This window comes from Lissotriton helveticus, chromosome 3_1 (assembly GCF_964261635.1).
Source record: "Lissotriton helveticus chromosome 3_1, aLisHel1.1, whole genome shotgun sequence".
Lineage (NCBI taxonomy): Eukaryota > Metazoa > Chordata > Amphibia > Caudata > Salamandridae > Lissotriton > Lissotriton helveticus.
In genome coordinates this window covers 1,246,471,039-1,246,495,167 of record NC_136061.1, presented here as the reverse complement: position 1 = coordinate 1,246,495,167, position 24,129 = coordinate 1,246,471,039, and the positions used below count along the sequence as shown (strand labels likewise).

Here is a 24,129-nt window from a genome sequence, read left to right as displayed (position 1 = left end):
GGTCTCCTTTGTCTAATTGGATTTGAAGTTATAAATTATTGTGCTGTTGCTCCAAATGATATATTTTTAACTACTGTCTTAATTAAGCTATATTTTGTGTATCATTTGATTGTGAAGATGTACATTGCTGCTTGCTGACATGAAATAAAATATAAAAAAATAAAAATATATTTTTTTTTTTCACTATCCACTCTTTTCGCTGCTCGTATAATGGTAATTATAGAAAAGAAAGAAAATGTCACTCATTTGTGAAACGATCTATTATCAGTGCATGCATAACTAATAAAGAAACTAAGTCTTAGGCCCAGATTAACACAAACAATAACACTTAATGTCCACTTAACTACAGTACAATAGAGAAAACAAAACAAAAAATCTTAGGCGAGACCTATTGGCTTTGCCAATGGTTGTTCTTCTAATACGGATAGACACCAAGCCTCTTCTTTCCGCATATCTTTGTTGATTTAAAGCTCTATTGTTTTGTTTGATGTCCCCTCCCCAATGCACTGCACATGCCTGCTCTCCTCAGGCCGTAATCACACAGCTCCTATAGAAACTAGCACACTTTACTGACTTTACATGAAGTGCAGACCCAGCTTTGTGAAGGACACTGTCATAAAAAAGGCACGGTCCGTCTCTGAATATTCCTGGTTGATGAGGGGTGATACCCCGAAACCCATCCCAGTATGTTTGTTTCCGGTCCAGGGAGGACCCGGATTGGCAGTTCAGGCTGGACTGTTACCATGAGGAGCAGGGTCAAGGCTGATTTGCATATGGCTGGGTCCAAACTGGGGAGGCGTAGTGAGCAAAATAACAATGGATTTAACCCATATCTCTTGACTGGGGTGAATGTTTAATGTATTCTGAATTCCGTCCTTTATTTGTTGCAGTAGCATTTTTTGCCTTAAGTGGGATCGGTATGCCCAGGCATGAGTCCCTTGCTCGCCGTGCAACTAGATTCAAGCCAGCCTGGCTGATGAGGGGTGGTACCCCAAAATCAGTCCTAGAATGCATGTTTTCGGTCCAGGGAGGACCTTGCCTGGACGTTCGGGCTGGACTGTTCCCATTAGGAGCTGGGTCAAGGCTCATTTGCATATGGCTAGGTCCAAACTGGCGTGGCTTAGTGCAATAGAAAGATGGATTTAACCCAGATCTCTCAACTGAGTGTGAATGTTTAATTTATTCAGAATTATGTCCATCATTTGTTGCCATAATAATTTTTGCCCTAAGTGGAATGGGTATGCCTAGATGTGGGTCCCTTGTTCACTGTCCCACTGGTTGCAGGCTAGCCAAGCTGATGAGGGGTGATACCCCGAAACCGGATCCAGGATGCTTGTTTCCTGTACAGGAAGGACCTGGCTTGGCAGTTTGGGCTGGACTGTTCACCAAGGAGCAGGTTCCAGAATGATTTGCATATGGCTGGGTCCAAACTGCGGTGGCATGGATTTAACCCAGATTTATTGACTGGGAGTGAATGTTTGATTTATTCAGCATTCCGTCCACGGTGGCGTAGCTATTCCTTAGGCCACCAGAGGCGGCCCCTGCGTTTGCCGCCTGCGTCAGCCGAATTTAAGAGCGGGGGAGGCTGGCGATTCCAGCAGCGGCCGCCCCGCAATGGTCACAGCTAGTAAGTGCGGGGCGACCGCCGTCCCTATAATTCGTGCTACCTGGGGTGGACCGCCCACCACCGCCCCCCAGTGGCGTAGGACGGGGGTGCGGTGGGTGCGGGCCACCCCGGATGTCATCACTGAGGGGGGGTGACAATGTCAACAGTATGTGTTTTAAACACATATTTTTGCCATTTAGTCACCCCCCTCAGTGATGACACTTGTCACCCCCAACTTGACAAAATGGCAAAAATATGTGTTATAAACAGATATTTTGCTATTTTGTCAAGCCGGGGGTGACAAGAAGTTTTTCGCACTGGGTACCACCTGACCTTGCTACACCACTGACTGCCCCCCCTCTGCTACACCACTGCCCGTCTATCATTTGTTGTCGTAGCAATTTTTGCCCCAAGTGGGATGGGTATACCCAAATGTGGGTCACTTGCTCGCTGTGCCACTGGATTCCAGCTAGCCTGGCTGATGAGAGTCGATACCCAGAAACCGGTCCCAGGACGCTTATTTGCGGTTCATTGAGGACCTGGTTCTTGGCAGTTCGGGCTGGACTGTTTCCATGGGGACCAGGGTCAAGACTGATTTGCATATGGGTGGGTCCAAACTGAGGTGGGATAGTCAGCAAACGAACAATGTATTTAACCCAGATCTGTTGACTAAGGTGTTACTGTTTGATTTATTCAGCATTCTGTCCATCATTTGTTGCTAGCTCTGAATATTAAAGGGGGTGTGATGAACGGAGCATCTGAACCAATCAAACACTCACACCGAGTCAAAAGATCTGGGTTTGATCCATCACCGTATGCTCAGACGTGAGTCCCTTGCTCACTTTGCCACTGGATTCAAGCAAGCCGGGCTGAAGACGGCTGTAATGCCAGAAACCGGTCCTCGGAAGCTTGTTTCCGGTTCAGGGAAGGCATGGCTTGGCAGTTCGGGCTGGACTGTTCCCATGAGGCACAGGGTCAGACTTGAGCCTCTATTGGTAGTCCGTCGTTGCTGTCCACATGGTACAACGCGAGCGATACTGAGATCGAGTGATAAGACCCCGGGTGACTTGCTAACTGATTCCACCGCCGTCGTGGATATACTTAGGATCCACACAAGAGATTTCCTTTCTGTTGAGGCAACTGCGTGAATTGGAAGCGTCCTCTTAATAAGCCCGTATAAGTGAAACCTCCCGCTAGAGAATTTTGATCTCGTTTTCATGGCTACATATGTTCCAGCCCTGGTTTCTATTATATTTGCCCTCATAGTCCTGATGAGGCCTGGATTAAGTAGAGGCTGAAACGCGTCGACACACATTATTTGAAGACTCCAATACAACAAAAATCTGTACTAACTTTGATGATGAAATTATAATCTTAAAAGGAGTGCTAGATAGAGACAGGTTAAAAGTGTTTAAACCTTGTACACTCCTTTTTGTGTTGGTTTTGTTTTGGTGATCTGAAAAGAAGGAATGTTATGTGGATCAATTATGCATTGACATCCTTGTATAAAATAAGTGGGGCAAAAGAACCTTGAGTTTGGTTCTAAAAAATTGTATATTTGTGTAAAGGAGAAATATTTCTTTGTGTTTGTACATATGAATTTTGTATAGTAATGTTTAATGTGAGAGACCAATATTTAAGGTAAAATGAGGTTCAATTAAAAGAAATAACTGGACCACATACTTGATAATTTTTTGTATTTGTGTAGTTTTGGCAATCCAGTGGGAGTATCTCTATATCTGAAAATGTCTTAATTAATTTGGTTTGAGAATGATTAATCCAAGAATGGATAATTAATGGTATCCATTCTTACAATTAACTAGATATATTACAATTCCGTAGGCTTTACCTTTTTGTTTACCTTGTTTGATACCCAAAAGCCTACTGGTTAATTGGGTCACCCCTGCAATATGTTCAGGACTGTTACCATGAGGCACAGGATCAGACTGATTTGCATATAGCCATGTCTGAACTGGGGTTAGTGTTAGGGTTAGGATTAGATGACAGGTTTAAAGTTAGCATTAGGATTAACAGAGAAGATTAAGGTTAAGATTATAGGACAGGGTTACGGTTAGGGTTAGAGGTTAAGTTTAAGGTTACCACTAGAAGTGGCAGATATAGTTAAGGTTAGTGGGCAGGGTAGAGGTTACTATTAGGGTCAGTGACATTGCTCCGATTACTGAGCTATACTTAGGGATCTGGTTAGGAGACGGGTTAGGATCTGGATTTGGAGACGGGTTAGGTTTAGGGATTGCAGATAGGGTTCATAGCTTTAGAGGTGGAGATACTTTGGGGTAAGGCGAAGGGGCCGTGTGGGCGAGGCTCCCTCCGCCCCATGCTCCCGCTGCCTCTGCCTCTTCGGGGATCTCGCTGCAGTGTTCCTTTAAATCTCCCCACGTGGCCCGCGGCGGCTATTTAAGGCCCGGCAGGGGCTGTGCAGACACACTGCTCCCTTCTCTCGCCGCACACACTCTCCATTCATTCTCTCACCATGGCCGAGGCGTTTGTGGGGACCTGGAAGCTGATGGAAAGCAAGAATTTCGATGAATACATGAAAGCCATCGGTAAGCGCTGCGTTTACATGCGTGTATGAATCTGCTCTCGCGGGCGGCTTTACCCTACAGGCGACTTAAACGATGCATAAGGCGGGTATGTTTCCCTGTGCGTAATCTGGTGTGCAGACGTATCAATATCTGCGAGCTCTGTTGATTTTATTTTTCAGCTGAGAAAGCAGCTCGGCGCCGCCCGCGGGGGCAGGGACGCTGCCATACAAATCTTATCAATTTAATTCTGCATTTGATTCAGCGGCATACATAACAGCACTATAGCATGTTATGTTCCGCATCCGTAGCGCCTTCAATGATTAGTGTGGCACCGTGGCGCTTTCATGAACTCTGTGCCTTTATCTTGCGGATCTGGGTTTTCTATAGACTGAGAGGGCACAGGACCAGCTACTGGGTACACTCTGCACCAGCGAGGGAGTTTGGTGGTGTGCTAAGAAATCAGAGACCAAGACAGCATTGTCGAACCTTAAAACCCTTTGCCTATATATATCTCTATATATATATATATATATATATATATATATACGCTCGAACTCCACTTTCCACGAAGCACTCTCGGGCGGGTGCAATTTTGCGGTTATGGAATACGCAATATATAATCACTCTGTTTCCTTACTTCAAAAGAAATTCCGCACTCTCGGGGGCGCTCGAAAAATCTTTATTCCTCGGCAACCAACAGCAACAGACGCGTTTCAGCAAACTGCCTTGAAGGCAGCTTGCAGAAACGCGTCTGTTGCTTTTGGTTGCCGAGGAATAAAGGTTTTTCGAGCGCCCCCGAGAGTGCGGAGTTTCTTTTGAAGTAAGAAAACAGAGCGATTATATATATATATATATATATATATATATATATATATATATATATATATATATATATATATTGTAATATATACATTGCATAGGTAGGAAATGTTTAACTCACCAGTACGATGCACATTCTGAGAATTTATTTTTTATTTTTAATACAGCTATTTATGGATTAAGCCAATCATGATCTATCTATGTATGTATGTCTATCAACCGAGCAGCTTAGTTAAGGGAAGAGATGCGGTGTGTGAGGGAAACCCTCGTCCATAAAAACCTGGGTTAACGAAAACACCCAGTCCACATAGAGGTTTAAAACTGAGCAAGTCAACCCGTCCAAGGCCAAAACGAGACGTGCTGAGGTACCCGATGTGCGAACACTTTGGAGATGACGGACAAATTAAAGGGTTTCTAAAGCGCCGAGGGGTTCAGCGCTGGTGTGTTATATTAAAAATAAAAGCGGTAACATCTCAGCCCTACCACCCTGATAGAAAGGCCCTTGCTTCACTAATATCCTTCCGCTGTTTCTTCACAAACATTATATGAGCCCGCTACTCAAGTGCACCTTAAATAGGTGAACGCGCGCTCTACAAGTATTTTTAACATAACATTGTACATCTGGAGGCACATTAGGACCTGGGGGAGAGGTTAGAGAGAATATTCCGCAAACTATTATAAATGTGAGGTCTAGAAGAGGATTGAGGGGAAACGCATCAGGCTGAATAACATCGTAAAATGTTGAACCCTGTCCAGGCTAAAGAGTACATCTTTTAAACCCTCCCCCAACCCCACGCGGACACACACGCACGCACATCTGCTCCAAATTGAGGAAAAATCACTAAATCCTACACTGTGACCAGAATAAAATGTGCACGTGTGTTATTCCCCCAGATATAATATATTGGGAGAAATGGAGAGCACGCTATAAAGGAAATGAGCATCAGTCCCCGGACAACGGCATGGAAGGGTTTATTTTAAATAATCATGCCCTGTATTGCCGTGAGGAAAGGTTTGATACGCAGAAGGTCAATCGAATTTCATCTTTCCGTCTGGTTGTGAGCGGGGGTCTGCTCCCTACATTAGGACGTGGCGCCCGGAGGCATTTTGTGCCATCTGTCCCTCCCGATTCAATTGATTTTCCAGCCACCCTCTCCTCCCTGCCTCCCACTCTCACAGAAGCCCTGAGTGATGTGTTCTTGATTCTGCACAGTCAGGAAGGAGGGACCGCGCTGCAGAGTCAGAGGGGGAGGGCGAGCAACCTGCAGCGTAAGCCAAGCACCCGAGCCTCTTGCATGTTGATAAAGCGAGTTTGCTGCTGCTGAGCCATAATGTCCCAGAAGGCGCATGTACCCCTAGCAAATACCGAGCGAGGCCTTCCCAGGCTCAGCCCCTTCTCGTGACTTTGGAATCAATATTCGGCTCGTCTGGGGGTGCGCCATGTTTCGCTGACATTCCAGAGCGGAGCACCCCTCTGCGGGTCGGCTGCATGCCCATGTTATCCCCGCCATTGTACTTGGGTGCGGCCTTCCAATTGCTGTGAGGAGTCTGATGCCGGTTGGCGTTTTATTCTACGTTATGGGACACTTGACTTTTATACCTGCGGGTCTTCCGTGGAGAAATCTCTTCAGTCGCCAAAAATGGGCTCCCCGCTCTGGCCCGAGTATTTGTGTACTTACGGCACGTGTATGCCGAACTTGACACACCGTGGAGCTTATTTACAAGCCCCGTGCGCCTCCGGTGCGTTTCTTTTAATAAGTGCGTCACGCACCTAAGCCCCTGTGTGTATTTGGTACGAGGCCTTGTCAAAAGCACACGCACCATTCTCTACTAAGATGGGAACATTGAAAGTAGTGTTATTCCCTCCTCCGATTGTGTGTGTCCGTTGTGTGAATGCAACAACTTACACTCTGCGCCTCGACCTACGGCCCAGAAATCCCTGTTATCTTGGTGTACCAGGCGACAAGTAACCCTTTTACCGCTAGTAATATAATTTAAAGGGAGCTTGGCCGTGGTTGGTCTTAGCTACTCAACAGGGCCTCCGAAGCTGGACGAATTCTGATCTCTTCTGGAGTGGACCTTGGTCCTCTTCTGGAACTCGAGAAGAGGCTCTGTGCACAAGCACAAGGGGCATTATCCAGGTACAAGTAGCTACATTTTCCTTCAAGGTTTGGATCAAGTACAAAAGCCACAGATACCACAGTGTTAAAACATGTCCTGGAAGCATGGATTTGTCATCGCAGGGGTTGGTTGACCAATATCTCTTTTGTGTGTCTGGTTGATTGACGTCTTGTTTGTTTGGTTTTACTCATTACTTTTAAGGATTATTCATTGGAAAATCCTTCTTTCCTTTTTCCCCTCTCTTTTCTCTGTATCCTCTTTTTTCCATCTGCTCCCTCTTATTCTCGCCTTTCTTCTTTCTTTTTCTGCTTCTTTCTTCTTCTGACTATGTCAGCTGATAGTGATACATTTGTAGATGGTTTGCATATAAGCTAAATTGATTGGTCTTCATGAATGCATATTTTTTATTTCTGGCAGAATACTTCTATTTATTATATAGGGATGCATTTCATATGAATTATTTTTGTAGTTCATCTTTTGATGGTCTGTTTGTTTGCTCTCAAATGTATCACTTTATTTATATTCTGTATCTTCATTTGTGTATTTATAACAATAAAATCTTTTGAAATAAAAAAAAAAAACATGTCCTGGAAGAAGAGAGATATCCCCTGCCGGTAAACAACGTTTACCACGAAGTTTTCACAACGCGGTACCTTTACCACGCGGCCGTTACAACGCAATTCGTTACCACGACTTGCGCTGGAGGGCGCTGTGGGATAAGGAATTTTATAAATTTATATTCCAACACCTTCCCTAGTATCCACGGGGACTGGTGTTGGAATATAAAATTATAAAAATCCTAAATCTGCGCCCTCAAACGCAAGTCGTGGTAACGACTTGCGTTGTAGCGGCCGCGTGGTAAAGGTATGCGTTGTTACAACCTGCGTTGTAACAACGTACATCCGTACTGCCTGATGTGGAAGGGAGCAGGCCCTGTAGGGAATGTGGAACGAGTCCCATTGAATGTAGACCAGCGTACTGGCCATCTCATGGAATTTGCATGCCCAGAGCCATGAAAGCATGTGGCTTGTCTTTCCAAAACTACCCATTGGGCATCTGTAACAGCAAGATGGTTGAATACAATAAACACACATTTGTATGCTACCAGTGTGGCAAGACTTCATTATCACAGCTCTCCACGCCCCGTCCGACTCTTGTTGGAGATCATACTACCACATTTCCAGTTCATGAGGGACACAGCTTTTTTTTCTCTTTACCCAGCTCCTCTGATTCTAAAATTATCTGAAAACACTCTCAATCCAATGAAGTTTATGAGGTACCACTGCTCGGCACACCAATTGAAACCTGCCGATAAATCAGTTTCCCAGTCCCCCATACTAAACCGAGGGTCCAATGTGTATCTATTTTTTAAATGTGAGGTGTGGCACCCTAAGGAGGCTTTCTTTTGGTGCTCACTCAAACCCGGCATCTGTATTCCCTCTGAAACATATAACAGCTGGAATGTCCAGCTGGCACCATAACAGCTCCTCTAATCTGGGTTCACTAACATGGGCACAGGCCTGGTGGCCCCATTGACAAGACATTTCAATTCTTGGAAACCTGACCACCACAACACTACATCTGTCATTCACACTCTTGGTGGCCCTCTTCTTTTTGGTGGTTGGATTATAATTCATGGGGACATCAGGGACCCTTGATTTCGGAATTCATTTTGACAGAATATTATCCACCTGGGATCAAACCGTCGAAGTTATCACTCTTTGCATCCAGATGTGCTGAAAACCTAGTTCTGCGCAGAATTGATGAATTGCTTTCTAGGCACTATTGCTCTATTGACATTGGCATGCCAACAATGCCTTAGTAAAAAAAAGATTGCACCCCAAGGTCTTCCAAAGTAATCAAGCGCACATGGAACTTTCACTATAGAATGGCCCCGTCTATAAGGCCCTTGTTATTTATAATTTCACAACTTACTCCGTTTTAGAGGATTTCCCATAAAGCACAGCATTGTCCATCTTGTTTTCCCACAGAGTGAATCCATGCCAACCTTTCTGAGAAAGGCACTGCTTATGCAAATTAATTCCATTTTTATTCATTATATGTAAATCACCTTTATCTTGGAATTGTGAAAACCTGGCATATAAAGCCTTTTGGACTCTCTCTTTGAACATCCCTATAATAGAACTTTCTGTTTATTGTGTTTGCACTTAATATGACTGTCCTACTGGCCTACCATTAATTAAATGGCATATTCATTTTAAAATGTGCATCACTGAACTGGACAATGCGTTAATATGCGGTTAACCAGCTTTAAAACCCTCAAACAATAATTGGAATTCTCATTTACTGCAAGTCCATAAACCACAGGAGCGTGAAGGGTACAGAGAGAGTAATCTGGCTATCCTATTGGAGGACATTAGTATGTGGGGTGGGGTGTGGTCCATCAGTGATTAATGATGGAACCCACAGAAGGTATTGTCCAGTAACCACTGGCTGTCCCATGACCTCAAGAAAAGGCCTTACACCGCCAGTGCTACTGTAGTACCCGAGTAGAGCTGTCTCTGTGTTCAATATATTTTATTAGTACTGTGAAAAGATGAAGTAGATTTATTCATATGATTACCTTCGTTCTGTCCAGTTTGAATATGTGATCCTTTTATCTCTTTGTGCTGTCTACTTGTACACAGACTCAACATACAGGGCTGATCACATCAACACTTAGGCCTTATTTACGAGTTGCACGGTGCCATGACTTTTTACAGCAAAGTAAAATCATATATGTTTTTACGTTTCCCTGTTGTAAAATTGCCTCAGTAATGGTCAATTATGAGCAAAAACCCCATAAAAAGATGAATTACAGTGCACGGATTATTTTTTTTCTTGTATAAAAACACACTGAAATCACAATTCGATGTTTTTTTTTTCTGTGTACATTTACCACCTGCTATGAGCCACGTTGTGACTGTTTGTGAGGGCTGGGACCCAGGGTGGGGGTGCGGAAATAGGGGAGGTAAAGGGAAGTTTTGTTATTTTTTAGGAAGAAAAGGAGCCATGAGACATGGCTGCTGAAGCTAAAGTCTCAACTGCCAGCCAGAAATATCTAGTCATGTTTTTCCACGCCCAGTGAGTCTGGGTGCACAAAAACCTAAGCATTGATAAGCAGGCAGAGTGTTCTGCGTAGCTCGAAATCATGCCTATGGGTGAACATCCCAAAAATGGAATCATTACCAACGTGCCTTGTTATTAGTTCAGTCTTAAAAGGAGAGTACATACACAAAAAAGACATACTTTAAAAAACAACTTCCTGGTCAGTTTTTTTTATCTCCTTTGTCTGTGTTTTTTGGTTTATATATAAAAATACGACTTTCCTGTCACTAGGTGGAGGGCCATCTTCTAGTCTGAAGACTAGGCATGTTGCCCAGTAATGATGTGGGTAGGCTGCTGTATGTGTCACCCTAATGTGATTATTACCGCAGAGGTGCCATTTTCAAATCTGCAGGTTATTTACTCCGTGCTTAATGTGTAAACAATTAAGTGTCAGGGCCCTTTTCAAGAGGCCACTGCAGCATCCACCACGCCAATCCCCCTGCTGGTGCTGTCAATAACTGCATCACCACAGCTACTAACCATCACACTCCTGCAAGTGTGACAATTCAAATTCTTCCACACCCCTAAAGCAATAAGAATGGCTTGGGTCGCACATATTAGCCATTTTTTAAATGTTTACGGAATTAATAAATAACTGTTGTTGTGCTCATCTCTAAATTTATTTATTTATTAATTGAATTTATAAGGCGCAACAGCTACCCAAAAAGGATTTCCCGGCGCCATGACAGTCTAGGAGCAGAGATATAGCGGTGGTGAGGTGAAGTTATTGGTTAAATAGCCAGGTTTTAGACTGACAGCGCCACCATGTGGCAGACTGTCATAAGTGCCGATGTTGCTAATTAAGTGCCGGTGTCGAGCTCCAGAAACCAAGGGCTCAAATTCAGCACTGCATTTACTGTTTATTGCAACATTTTATAAAGGGCTGAGTGTCACCTTTCAGTTACTTCAGTTTGCTTAACAGAAGGAAAATACAGCTTCATGACACAGTGGGAGATACCAGTCCAGGCCGGCTTGGTGATTGACCATGTCTGATAGTGTACATTTGAGACAGCTTCCCTGTGTTAAATTCATTTAAATGCAAATCTGAATAATTCAGTTTCTAAAAAGTTTCACAAACCTCTTGTGGCTGGGCGGGGCGTGGGGGTCAGTTACCTTTAGACTGACGCATTCCAGAATTTAGACCATTGCATTCCAGGGAGCTGCCTGCATGTTACAGTCTCTCAATCTGGGTCGGACTGGTACAGAAAATAGACCTGGGTCCCAAAGTAAAAGTCTGCTTCATTAGCGAATCAGATACATGAACAACTATAGGTAAAGCCAACAGGTCTGGTTTGTATTTTGCGTAGAGCTAAAATAATTATTTAAAGGCCTGCTGCAGTAAAAAGTAAAAAGAAACGCGTATTTCCATAGCCACCTTTATGCCTGCTGCCCAGGGCCAGACTGGCCATAGCGGGCACCAGGTGTTTCCCGGGTGGGCCAGAGCAGTGGGAGCCGGTTTTGTACCTGTGGGAGACGGTTTTGTACCTGTGGGAGACGGTTTTGTGCCTGTGGGGGCAGGTTTTGTATCCATGGGGGCAGGTTTTGTACCAGTGGGGGCGGTTTTGTTACAGGGTGCCAGTTTTGCAGCAGTGCTGCAATATCGGCTCCCTGTAACAAAAGCGGGAGTGGTGCTTTTTACTAGCACCCGCCCCCCCCCCCCCACCCGCTCTGCCACTCTAGGGCATTTTTAAAAGCATGAGTGCCGGTGTTTAAAGCTCTGCTCCAGCAGTGCTGTTAGGGATGTCATGCTTGCGGGTGGCTGCTTTCTCCCCACCTGCCCGTTTTGACTTCTTTCTCTTCCTTCTTTCCCATTTGTGTGTTTTTCTCTCTCTTGTTCGTGGTCAATATCTGATGAGGGAAAAATAAGTATGGGTCCCCAAAAATGAGTGCTGGTGAGCCCCACAGGCAACCACTGGCTCAGATAGATAGATAGATAGATAGATAGATAGATAGATAGAGAAATTCATGTTCATAATCTTGGTTTCCATGTTCAAGTGCATGGCCACTCTCTTCAGGTATCCCAAATGTATTCATTGCCTGAGTGGTCTAATTCTATTGCCGGTGTCTCAGACTGTCCGTGTCTTTCTACCCAGCCATGCTCATGCCACTCAACATCACGCCGGACTATCTTCCATCTACTTGTTTTTTTTTTTTCGGTCTCATAATTGGTTTACTAAAAGCATTACACACACATTTACATTAGAAAATGATTCATAAAGTTAAATATGCAGTCTGAACTGAACATTTGGAATATGAAATTCGGTCAGTGTTAACCAAATATCCAACAAGGCACTGCAATTTTGTCTTTTGAATATTTTTGCCTATATATCAGTGCTTAATTTGTAAAAAAAAGAAGTGCAGGTGCTGACAATTTTGCCAAGGAGGGCACGGCTCACGTCTTCCTCCGGTAAGCCCCACTTTCAACACTCTCACTGCCTCAGTCTCTATCTTCTAACCTTGATCTGTTGTCTGTCCCCTAAGTCTTTGCTCTAAGAGTCTATCCTCTCACCTCTCTAATTGTTTTGCCAGCCTGCCTATGAACATTTACCAGCCAGTCACCATGCAATGTATGTTATTCTTTTTATTTTGATTTGAACAATTTATATTGAGACCACCACCTGCAGGTTCAGAAATTGTAGACCCGGCCCTGTGAAAGAAGTGCAGGTGCTGAGCACCTGAAAGCACCTGTTCAAATTAAGCATTGCTATATATCTATCTTTCATGTTCCTCCGGCCATACCTGAACCATTCATGCAAGGACAGACACTCCATCCATCCCTCCCAGCACCTAATCATACAAGAACTAACCTATCCCTGTAACACCTACCCAACCATCCATAAATCCTTCGACTTGACTTATCCATCTTGAGTACTCACTAATCCATGTACTTGCCGAGGAATATATCTACTCACTCACATCCACTATTCCACCAACCCGTCCAGCCGTCAACCCAACCCCTCACCCACTTGTACATCCGTCTTAAACTATACAATTTTTTCTTAAATGCCCAGATTACCTGGGAGGGAGGAATATGGTGTTTCACAGCCATGCAAGTGCACTCTTAATTCAAACAGAAGACAATAATAATAATGGGCAAACATAGACTCAAATTAAAGTGCATTTTCTATGTTGTGCCTGGTGACATTAGGCAGATGCCACCTGACTCTTTCTGTGTACCAATGAGCTCTCCCAATCTGCTTGCTTCTGTAAGAAAGAACTCTGTCTGCACCCTTTGCTGTTATATGATAGAGCCAATTTGCATAGGTTGCTTACATGTCCAGCTTAAATAGATCTCACTGGCACCTGTCCAATTTTTGTGTCGACCGCTTCACCGACTCATTGTTGCAAAATGTATTCTTTTAATTACTCAGTAGGTGCAAATGTTTGTTTTCTCTTTGTTGGGTGCTGCAAAATGTCACCATCAGTGCAAGCAGTGTGAACTGGAGATGGTAGTGCACATAACCCATCCCCAGATGGTTATGCCAATGATATGGACATAACCTAGCTCATGACAGTGTTCTTTCACATGCATGTCCAGGGGCCATCCAGAGATCCTCCCTCAGTAATGCTCACAGCCTATCCTCCTTCATCAAGGACAGCTATGAACATCTGACCCTTTGCTAGGCCTGGGCAGGATTTCAGTTGCACCAGAGTAATTGGAGTAATTTGGTAATTCTGCATTACTCTTTGACGTGGCACTACCGATAATTACTCCCAAAATTGTGTTCTGCTGCACTTAGCACTGTTTATTACTAGTGCTAAATGTATGATGGGTGCATTTTGCGCTAAGAAAATAGTGGTAAATGCTATTAGTAGGTTGGGGGAAATCCTAACCCTAGAGCCCATTTAGTGTTTGCGAGAGGCTGCTTGCGCTCACTATTCATGCTCTGTTGCATTTAGCACTATTTTTTAGCGCAAAATGCACCCTCATGTCAATTTTGGATGCAAGGGGTATTGTTGTGCTAAGAAATAGCGCTAAATGCAGACTTACTCTTTGCGTAATTCCAGCATAATCTTACGGAATTCTTGGGTAATTCTTCATCATTACGCTACACAGAATTACGCAAGTTACCTCCACCCCTACCTTTTCCTGAACTTGGCTGGACATACAGGTTCCAAGCTACGAGACACATTCAAGGCAGGAATCGTTATGCACAACATGCAAAGGTAGGGAAGAGGCAGCTTCCACAATATCTCATAGCCACGCCCTCAAATCACCCTACAGCTAATGTTTTGGAAACAGTAATAAGAATGTTTTATTCAAATAGCACGACCGCTCATATCTCGGCAGGTACGCATCAATAGCTCTGCAGTTAATGTCTTTTATTTATAGCCATGAGTTGTTTTCTGAGATTACACTTGAAAAGATAAGCGGTGTGTGTTTTGTTTAGTGCCTGTTATCACAACATGGTTGCTTCGCAGTGCTGTAAATGACTGGTGTTATTACTGAACACATTGGTGTTCACGGTACAGGCCTTAGAAAGATCAAAAGCAGAGAACACCTGTCCCAAAATGGTTACAACTTAGCAGTTATAAACGTACAGATGTATTTTAGACACTTGAGCAGGCATTCTGCTTTAGCTATCCAGAGAAGTACATAAGGGTGCATGAGAGAATTCCAAACTGGAAGTCAACTCCACCCACCCTGGAGAGCCTTGATCCACCCTGGGGCCCTATTACACATAGGGCGCACTTTCGCAGTTTGCGCCACGGTGCACCTTAAAACAGGCGTGCCCGCGCAAACAAGGAAAGTGCACCCTATTACATTGAATGTGGTGCTCCCAAGGGGCAGCACATTCAAGTCAAATATGAATTGAAAGGGCCGCTCCGTGTTTCACTGTGCACTGCACTTTTAACCCGTTAACCACGGCATAAAATCCGCAGCGGTGCGGGCGTTAACGTGCGCGGGAGGGGCCGCGTCGGCCAACGGACGTGCACAGCACTACAAAGGTAGTGCTCGTGACGGCCGTTGGCCGACGCCAGCACGGAACAGGTTAAGAGAGGATGGAGTCATTCGCTGCATCCACCTGCAAGGGAATTTCGGGTGTCCATAAGACCCCTTTCCCCCCCCTCCAGAGGGCTGCTCTCAGGGTGTGCACTGACAGTGGGCTTCCTGACAGCTTATTAGACTCTGTACCCGCATTTATAATACGGCAAGGGCGCAGAGGCAAAGGGATTCCCTCATTTGACTCAATGAGGGAACACCCTCTGGTGATAGGTCCTCCTATTAAGCATACAAGTAATCTTGTCGCTTGCAGCAGGGTTTTGACATTGTTAAGGAGAGAGATAACAATCACAGTGTACACGCTCTTGCCCCAATATGGCATATCGAGCCCTTATTGCATGTGTGTGCAGAGGCTACAACTTCAAGTTGTGTCTAATAGGCCCCTCAAATACCATAAATGCGCAACATTTAAACACCTAAAACATGATTGCGTGATCATGGCTACAGTCTCGATCATCTAATCCTGAACTGTGTAACAAAAAAATAAGGCAACAAAATTGATTTGAAAGAACCTGAAACCTAAGACTAATGCTAACCTTAAAATTAACAATAGTCCCATGCCTGATGCTGAGACTAAAACTAGCCGTAGGCCATAAACCACAGATTAATAAAAAAATTAAGCTGTATCCAATCTGTAGGCCTCCTTATATAAAGCAAACTCTATGCCTCACTGTAAGCCCCACCCTAAGCCTAGTGTTAAAACTGAAACTAACTATAGTCCCAAATCTAAGCCAAAGCATCCTCTTACCCTAGCCCTCACCAGTACCTAAAATGAGCCGGTGTTATGCAGGTGGGGCCCAAAAGCGTTGTCTTTTTTGGTGACTCAGACATATTTTTAATCATCAGACTGACCCAGAACAAGAAAGAGAAAGGCAACATGGGGTAAAGAAGGAGGAACATAAATCCGAAAAAACTCAAAAAAGGAAAAGGCAGGGATGAAAAAAGAATATACAAACGTGAGATAAAAGGGTCAGGGAGAGTTGGTGGATGAAAGGGGCAGGAGGGGAAAGCAAGACTAGAGTCTTGGTGGTCATCAGGTATTAGGCAGCGCCAAATCCGGACTTCTAAGAAACATCCGGGGCACGCACATACTATTTTATTAATTAAGCACCACCACACCCTAAGCCTAATGCTACACCTGTAACCTATACTAAGCTGTGCCCTGACACCTCCATGGCCACTTAAGCGGTGCAAACATGGCCAAACACAGGGCCTGCTTGAAAAGGTAAACATATACTTTTGTGTAAATGTACTCTTTTTCGGTATTCACAAGCTACGATTTATTAGTAACTTCACGACGGGGCGAGAACTCCGTGCGTAAAAAGATAAGACAGCCTATCTGTTTAAGTGGCCCAAACTGCAGTCATAAACTGTTGTTTGTGAATACCGAAAAAGAGGACTCGTACACTAAAGTCTAAATTTAGTTTCGTGAATCAGTATTTGCTCCCAGCTGCGCACAACCAGCGATTAAGGGCAAAGGGTAAATGTACCCTCCCGTAGACTTCCACACTCGCCATCACTAGCGGGCCTACAGTAAAAGTCCACTGCAAATGTAAAAATTAAAGAAATAACGAACGCAAAAATGGAGCACAAAGCCTTGCCGCCTATTAACCTCACTCTTTGTGGGAAATGCTCACACAGGGCACAAAAGCACGCGAAGTTGTTGTATTAAACCGCAAAAGAAACCCATTGGAAACGAAACAAACCACGAATCTAAATTTGATGTAATCTTCTTAATGTCAGGAAAGTCGATAATAAAAAAAAAATGGGAACGTTTTCTGCATAAAAATTTCAAATGGTTTGAACTTTACATTTTCGGTGTTGGGTGATGACATCTCTATCACAGACGATAGCAGCGCAACCCCCCCCCCACTCCTTCCAGACAAACCATCAGCCACTGAAAAGCCTCGGATATCACCCCAGACTGGGCTGTACCACTGCACTCAATGGGTCAGGAAGCTTCAGGTGCTGTTTTAAAATGATCCTTCGGGTTGCTTGCCCATTTGAGTCCTGGACGTGGCATCTGTTTCCGGGGAGCATGTTTAATGCTTCCCGAATTACTGGAGGTGGGGCGGGGGTCGACCCCCCTTCCTTGCTGGCATTTGGTCTCTCCCGAGCCATCTTCCGATGAGCAGACAGGCCGCGAGGACTGCATGGGCGGCAATGAGCCGTCTGGTATTAGCGTTATTGATCTTTGCAAAAGCATTCTGACACGCGACGGCGGCCTCTGCTAGAATGAATGGACATCCTACGATGCGCCTGAAAGCTCAATGAAACAATTAGCAAAAAAAAAAGGGAAACTCTAATTTACGGTTGAACACAGAGACAAGTAGCTCATCTCCCACCCACCTGCTAGTTTTGACAAGCAGGTTTCAAATTCAAGGCAACCGAAACTGCACAGTCAGTTTCACAGTCAAATGCACCCTTAATACCTAAAAGGTTGGACACACAACCACAACGTTTATGGCATAATCAAAAGGCAGCCTCTCTTTCAAAGGAGTTTGCTATTGGAAGACTCTCAACGCTGTTGAATAATCAGAGACTCTTTCATATGTATTCAATTATTCCCACACACTGTACACACATTGCCACAGCTAAATGACGTATAGAATACATTGTTCAAGGTTGTAATGAGCTACTCGGTCCTTGTGCCATGCGGAGGACTGCAGCAAGCACGCCTAAGGCTGTGCACAACAGGGGGCTTGGGAGGGTCGGGGCCCTAGGCCCCCATGCAGTAACAATGACCACACAGGCACAGTGGTATAATATCTGGAACTGGCCCAGGGCCCTTTTATAAGCAGGGTCACATGACCTGTGACACCTGGGATGGGTGAGTGTGGAAACCAGCTCTCGAGGAGTGGCTGGTGGAAGCACATTACTTTTAAACACTAGAACGTGGCCAGCTGGTCACAACAGGGTGTAATAAAGGGGATGTGGCTGTTCGGAGCTCACTCCAACACATCCTGGTGATCCCTGCGGGGTCCAGACTACAATCAATGGGCTTCGGCGGCAGCTGGAGCGATGGGAAAAGAGGCGGGGCACAATATATGCTCCACTGAAGGCCGCGAAGCGTGAGGTGCCAGCCCGCAATCACCGCATGTCCCAGTGTGGTGGCCAAACAACACCACACCCTGTGTCCAGGCCAGAGTCGCTAGCAGCGGTGCCCAGGGAGGCACGAAGTCACCAGCCAGGGTAGGATCAGGGTTGTAAAGGAAAAACAGAAACATTCCACTGAATATACCATAGGCAGCGACAAACTGATCCCACCATTAACAGACACTGCTGTTAGTTTGTTTCACATACTCACCAGCAGCAGAATCAAGCACCTTCTCTCTCCTGCTGAGCACCGAGGGGACAGACTGACTACCTAGAGAACACAACCAAATAAGAAGCTCATTGGAACAGGTACAGGTATTCATCAATCTGGTCAGCGAAGTGCAAATCGTATCATCGTTCAAAGCAGCACAGCTGCCAGCACCTGCTGCAGCCCACCTCTTGTGCCGTGGCACTACACACAACTCGATGCTCTCCCCCTTCAGCGAGCTGGCTGACCGAGCTACGCAGTGCCCAGATAGGAAACCTGGGTGGGACACCTCAATAACTACTTGAGGGCCTCAAGTGCAATTTGTGGGACAGTCAAACCGATCCCTCCTGCTCCACTTAGTGAAGCAGGGAATATACGAACTGTTACACCCATTTCAACCCCCAGCTCAAACCAGACTATGAAAGGTTTACATTGAGACTAGACCGACAGAAAAAGAAACGGATAATAAATAGATGACTTCTACGCCTGACTAAGGGAAATAGCGAGCACGCGCGCTGAAGATGACCACTCAAAAGAAGGAAGGGCAATAATCCTACAGGGATGTTGATTGTCGACACTGCAAGGCTTAATCCTACGAGAAGTCAGAATCATACTAGAGGACATCCTCATAATGGCCAGGTTCCATGAGCTGTCAAATACCCGACCAGAGGAAATGGAGGTCGCACTACAATGGCACTGAAGCACCGATAGGACATGATCTATACCTGGGCGAGGTACAGTTATGGGATAGGGTGGGAACTCTGGGACTTTCAGGGCTGCCACATTCAGGACGGCCTCAAACAACACCTGTAGGATGAAATAAGTGCTGGTGCCAACCACCAGCAACCACTGGTTCAAATAAAGTACTTATCCACTCATGTTGCGATGCACTATACACTACGCTTAAGCATATCTGAGAAGCAGAGGAGTTTTATCAGTGCTTGATGTGTTTAGGTGTTTGCTCGTACGTAGCGCCAACACTTATTTTACCAGAGACTTTTAGCACTAATGTCAATAGTGGCAGACAGTTGGCCCCAACATAAATAAAAAAAAGGTTTGTGTTCTTGCAGGCCCGCTTAGGGCCAGACATCACGCTACAGTGACACATTTATGGCCTACTAGACTAGTCACTGTGACCCAACCTATGTGCCCTATTCATCACAATGATGCGGGGACCTAAGACAAGAGATACTCCATTGATAAGTAACATTTTTTATTTTTAGTGTCAATGTCACACCACACTTTAGAGATTGTGTATTAAGATTTGCACAACCTCTCCCGCAGTAACACCATCCGCTGTTAACGTAAAATCTCGGGTCTGTTGTGCCACTTCACTTCTGGCATCTTTCAGACACCTCAGGTCCATGGTACCTAGGTCCAACTGAGAACAAACAGAGGATAATACTTTGCCAGCCGCCCCTCCCAGGTGGTCCTGAGTGCACGGAGGACATCTCACTTGTCTATGTAGGTGACATTAAGACCTCTAGACAACTTGTAACCACTCAGGTACTAACATGTCTGGAGCTTATGAGCATTTAGCTGAGGTATGTGGTGTTGCAATCAGTGTTCTTTTTAGGTATGGAACGAGCATGCTATTTTCAATTTTTTCATCGTCAGAGCAGAGTGGCAAATGCATCTAGGGCCTAATGTCTACACAAGAAGGGGGTGCTGTTTCCGGTCACGACGTTGCCTAATTTTTCTCTAAGGTAAGGGAGTCAACCCAAGGCAGAGGGCAAAGCACGCCACCCCAAGTTCAAGCCCTTCTGTGATGTACAGCAACTGCACCAGAACCAAAATATTGGGGACCTCAACATGGTAATCTGGGCATGGGATTGCAATGGTGGGGTGGTGTTGGGCTGTCTCTTATGCAGTGGTACTCCTACCCAGGTATTGCCCGTGCTGCAGTGATTGGTGGAAGTGGGAGGCTCAGGTAGTAGGAATGGAAAAGACCACACTTTTCTATGAAGAAATATGGAACCTACTCGTTTTACAAAGTAGGCACTGAGTTGGAAGTAGGTATTATTGGTACTTACCATCTCATGTTGAGACTACTTTATCCTAGAAGTAGACATTATGCTGAAGCCAGTGTTGTTGACAGATCTAGCATAGACTGGAAAGTAAATCAGTTGGTAACAATCAGAGGGAATATTTATTAAGTTTTAGCACAATGTAGCATATCAACCAACCAAACTTACAGTGCTGCCGTGTTCAAGAGGAAGAAAGAAGCACAGACTCATATTTATTAACAAGCACTGGCAAAGCCAATAGGTCTCACCTTTGGGACCTATTGACTTTGCCATTGGTTTTTAGGGTTGCTATACAACATCCCCGATCTTCAGCATGGCTAAAGAGTAATTAAAAAAAAGTCTATGATGCAGTAGGCCGTATCATTTTGTAGGTGCGCACACCAAGCATGTGCATGCACCATACAAGCATGTGCATAGAGATTGACGGGGGTCCTTTAATTTTTATTTACCATTTCAAGTTGGCTCTTTAAATAAAAAGGAAAATCTGTAAAGTTTTTTTTTTTTAAGCGGGTTGTGTGGGTGAAAGACACGGGGTGGAAGGAAAATGGAGGGAGCTGGAGAGAGGACAGCCAACACAACAAATAAGAAGCAAGCAAATGAGAGTGGCAATAGAGCCAACCAATGGTAAGCTGAGGCAGGTTCATTGGGTGTGCTGTAAGCGAACAATATGTATTTCGGGGGCAGACAACTTGTGCTGTCTGGTAGGCGAGGCCTAAAATTGGACTGCTGTTCCTGCCATCCCCTCCACTGGCTCATAAACAGACTAGACTGCCTAGCGCCACACACAACCTTTGCACCATGGTGCAGTGGTGTGTAACATTTATACTGGAAACATATCCTCTCTTTCATTAAAGTAAAATTCGCCTAAACAAATTCTGATACATTCCGCACATTGGATGTGTGCTCTAAAGTGTAGCACAATCCAATGAGTAAAATGTTTGGAGGAATAACATTTTTTTTCAAGTTAGCGCCTGCTTCAAGTAGGTGTTAGTTTTTTTTATATATACAAATCTCAGTCTATTTTAATTGATTAAGCATTGTATCAGAAACTTTGGGTGTTTGCCATGATCTCACCATTTCACACCCATTCAACACCCTTAATGTAAAGTGGCGCAAAGCAGCAAAAATTGCAATTTGCATTGGGAAAAGGTCACCTCTCCAGTACAAAATAGTTTTCGCACTGGAAAGTACATAAGCTGCCAAGACATTGCACCACTTTGTGTCACTTTGCACTGGCGCAAACTTTTAATAATTCTGCCCCAGGTCTTTGTCTCTCTTAGGAGCATCAGGCGTGTAAGTGGTACGCTGTGATCTGTGTACGTTGTGCTTGGCATGCTTTAAATGTTTCATTTACTTTCAACAGAAACCATTACAAAACAAAAAGTATCACGTTTCAAATAAAGTATATCAAGATGTATTAACACTTTACATTCTGTTATCACTCAGATCAGCAGCATACTTTTCTCTGGGGCGAATGTGCGTTAAGAAGGGATCCTGTCTGAACTTCAGAACTGGGCATCTAAGAAAGACGTTTATAGAAGTACATGCTTTCCCACACACCTGCTTATTCTTACATTTTTTAATATGCCTCCCCATGCACCAAACATGTTCATAGACTTTTTATGTCACTAGCAAATCTAGTAATGCCCGGTGCCCACACCTTCTAAGGGGCCATTTGATAAAGTAGCCAGGGCAGTCAGAAGGCCTGGTACGCATAAAAACACATTGGTTTTTAATCTGCCAGCCAGGGGACACACTTCGCAGACCAGCAGCTTGGTGTGTATGTCAGACCTGGCAAATATTAACCGCTGGGTTCCTAGGAAGTTAATGTCAATTACATTTAGACTGAATCTTTTCGGTTTATTTCACTGCACTTGCTGTCTCCTACCTCACCCCTCACTCACTATGTGCCTGTTCCTGTCTTTAGCTGTCTCTTTTTGCTGCTTCTTGGCTGGCAGCCACCTGGGAGCCTGGGCTTGGAACTGTTTTTGTATGCACCTGTTTCTGAAATTTAGTTATAAATTCAAAGTTCTGATCAAAGTGCCTCACAATATGTCTTTCCCAGGACCCAAAAACTCTCAAATGGAAATTGAAATGTAACAGACAGCTAGCTGGAGAAATGGCCATTTCTCACCACCGTTCTTTCTGCTCGGATAATTATTTCTCGATACAATTCAACCTCCCAATAATCCAATAGTTGTGCATTAAACTGCCAAGTAGGCCTTTTTATCAGCTGCCCGTACAGATTCCAGAGTTCTTGCAAACACAGTGTTTCGAGTTGCATCGTTGGTGCAACAATAGGCTTCATGAATGTTTCAAAAAGTCCAACTCGTGATGTTCATGTTACTATTTTGTGAACGCCCTGCTGAACTGTTAGCAACATAGATCAAGGCCACGCTCACGAGACAGGCTTCGCTACCAGCTCTAGGGCCTGCCAATCTCAAATGATAAGAGTTCCTAGGCCACAGGCTCAAAACTTTCTACTTGAGCATCTACACCGTGAAACAAAGTAGCGGCAGGCCCTCGGCTTCCATTAGGTCATGGGAGGATGCTGTGCTAGTGTTAGCTCCAAATCACAAGAAAAGCCCTGAAAATTGCCGTTTTATCATGTGACGGGGAGCACTGCAAAAGCAGAATGTGTTTTTTCTGGAGCAGCAAAAGTTGTTGCAACGTTCCTTAGCAGAAGCTCCAAAGAGGAGACGAGTAACAATTTTTGCAGTAAACTCCTTCCTTTAGGTCACAGTAGACTTGCCACTTTAAAGTCTAGGCAATATATTCACACCGTTCATTATGTGATAACTTGCTGCCTTCAGGGACAGCAAATCTGTCTGTCTGTCTGTCTGTCGAGAGAGGAATTAATTGAAATCACTGGGATCTGCAGCCAGCAACATGTTAAATGTTATATGTATGTATGTAGAGACATATAGAGCTATCTAAAACTAGAAAGATAGACCAGTGGTCTCCAACCTTTTCTGTAGAGAGAGCTACTTCTGATCAGTGAAAATCATCGTGAGCTACTGAAGGCTAAGCAACACACGCATTGTTACACGATACCCTCATGCCCATCTTAATTGACCGTAAGCCTAATGTCCATAGAGCCAGATTCCACGGTTTCAACAAAATACTTTGACTAGGGGCACCTATAACAGGGCTGCCATGTAAGTCTGTGAGAGCGTGGTATGAATGGGATATATGTGTATGGATGACTGAGAGACTATGTCATATGTACTTGTGGCACAGGACATATCGGCATATGTGGCACCATTATATGTATAACAAAAACAAACAACCATTTTTTTTTAAATGGGAGAAATGTAAAGCGCAGAAAATTTTCTGAAAACATTTTCAAAATATAGGAAAAATTTCAGTACTTTGACACTATGTCGAAAAAAATTCAACCAAAGAGTTCACTTTGTTATATAAATTCCATAAAACCCATCATTTAAATCTTCCCCCATTCCAAGTGTCACATTTAGAAATACCAGACATCTTGCTCCCAGTGGCCAGTAGACATATGGCTATATTTATAAAAGTAAAATACGTTTGTTTAAATTGGAGGAGTTTTAAGTGGATAGATGTAATTGGCTTCATCAAAT

At 44.4% G+C, this 24,129-nt stretch overlaps 1 protein-coding gene across 1 annotated transcript in view; it reads left to right on the top strand.

Moving 5' to 3' along the window:
* The first annotated feature begins 4,034 nt into the window (after positions 1-4,034).
* FABP3 (fatty acid binding protein 3) overlaps positions 4,035-24,129 on the top strand; it is a 49,277-nt gene continuing 29,182 nt past the window's right edge. The window contains exon 1 of the mRNA XM_078681900.1: positions 4,035-4,170. Coding sequence (XP_078538026.1) covers positions 4,098-4,170 — 73 coding nt within the window. The 5' untranslated portion in view covers positions 4,035-4,097. The remainder of the gene's footprint in view (positions 4,171-24,129) is intronic.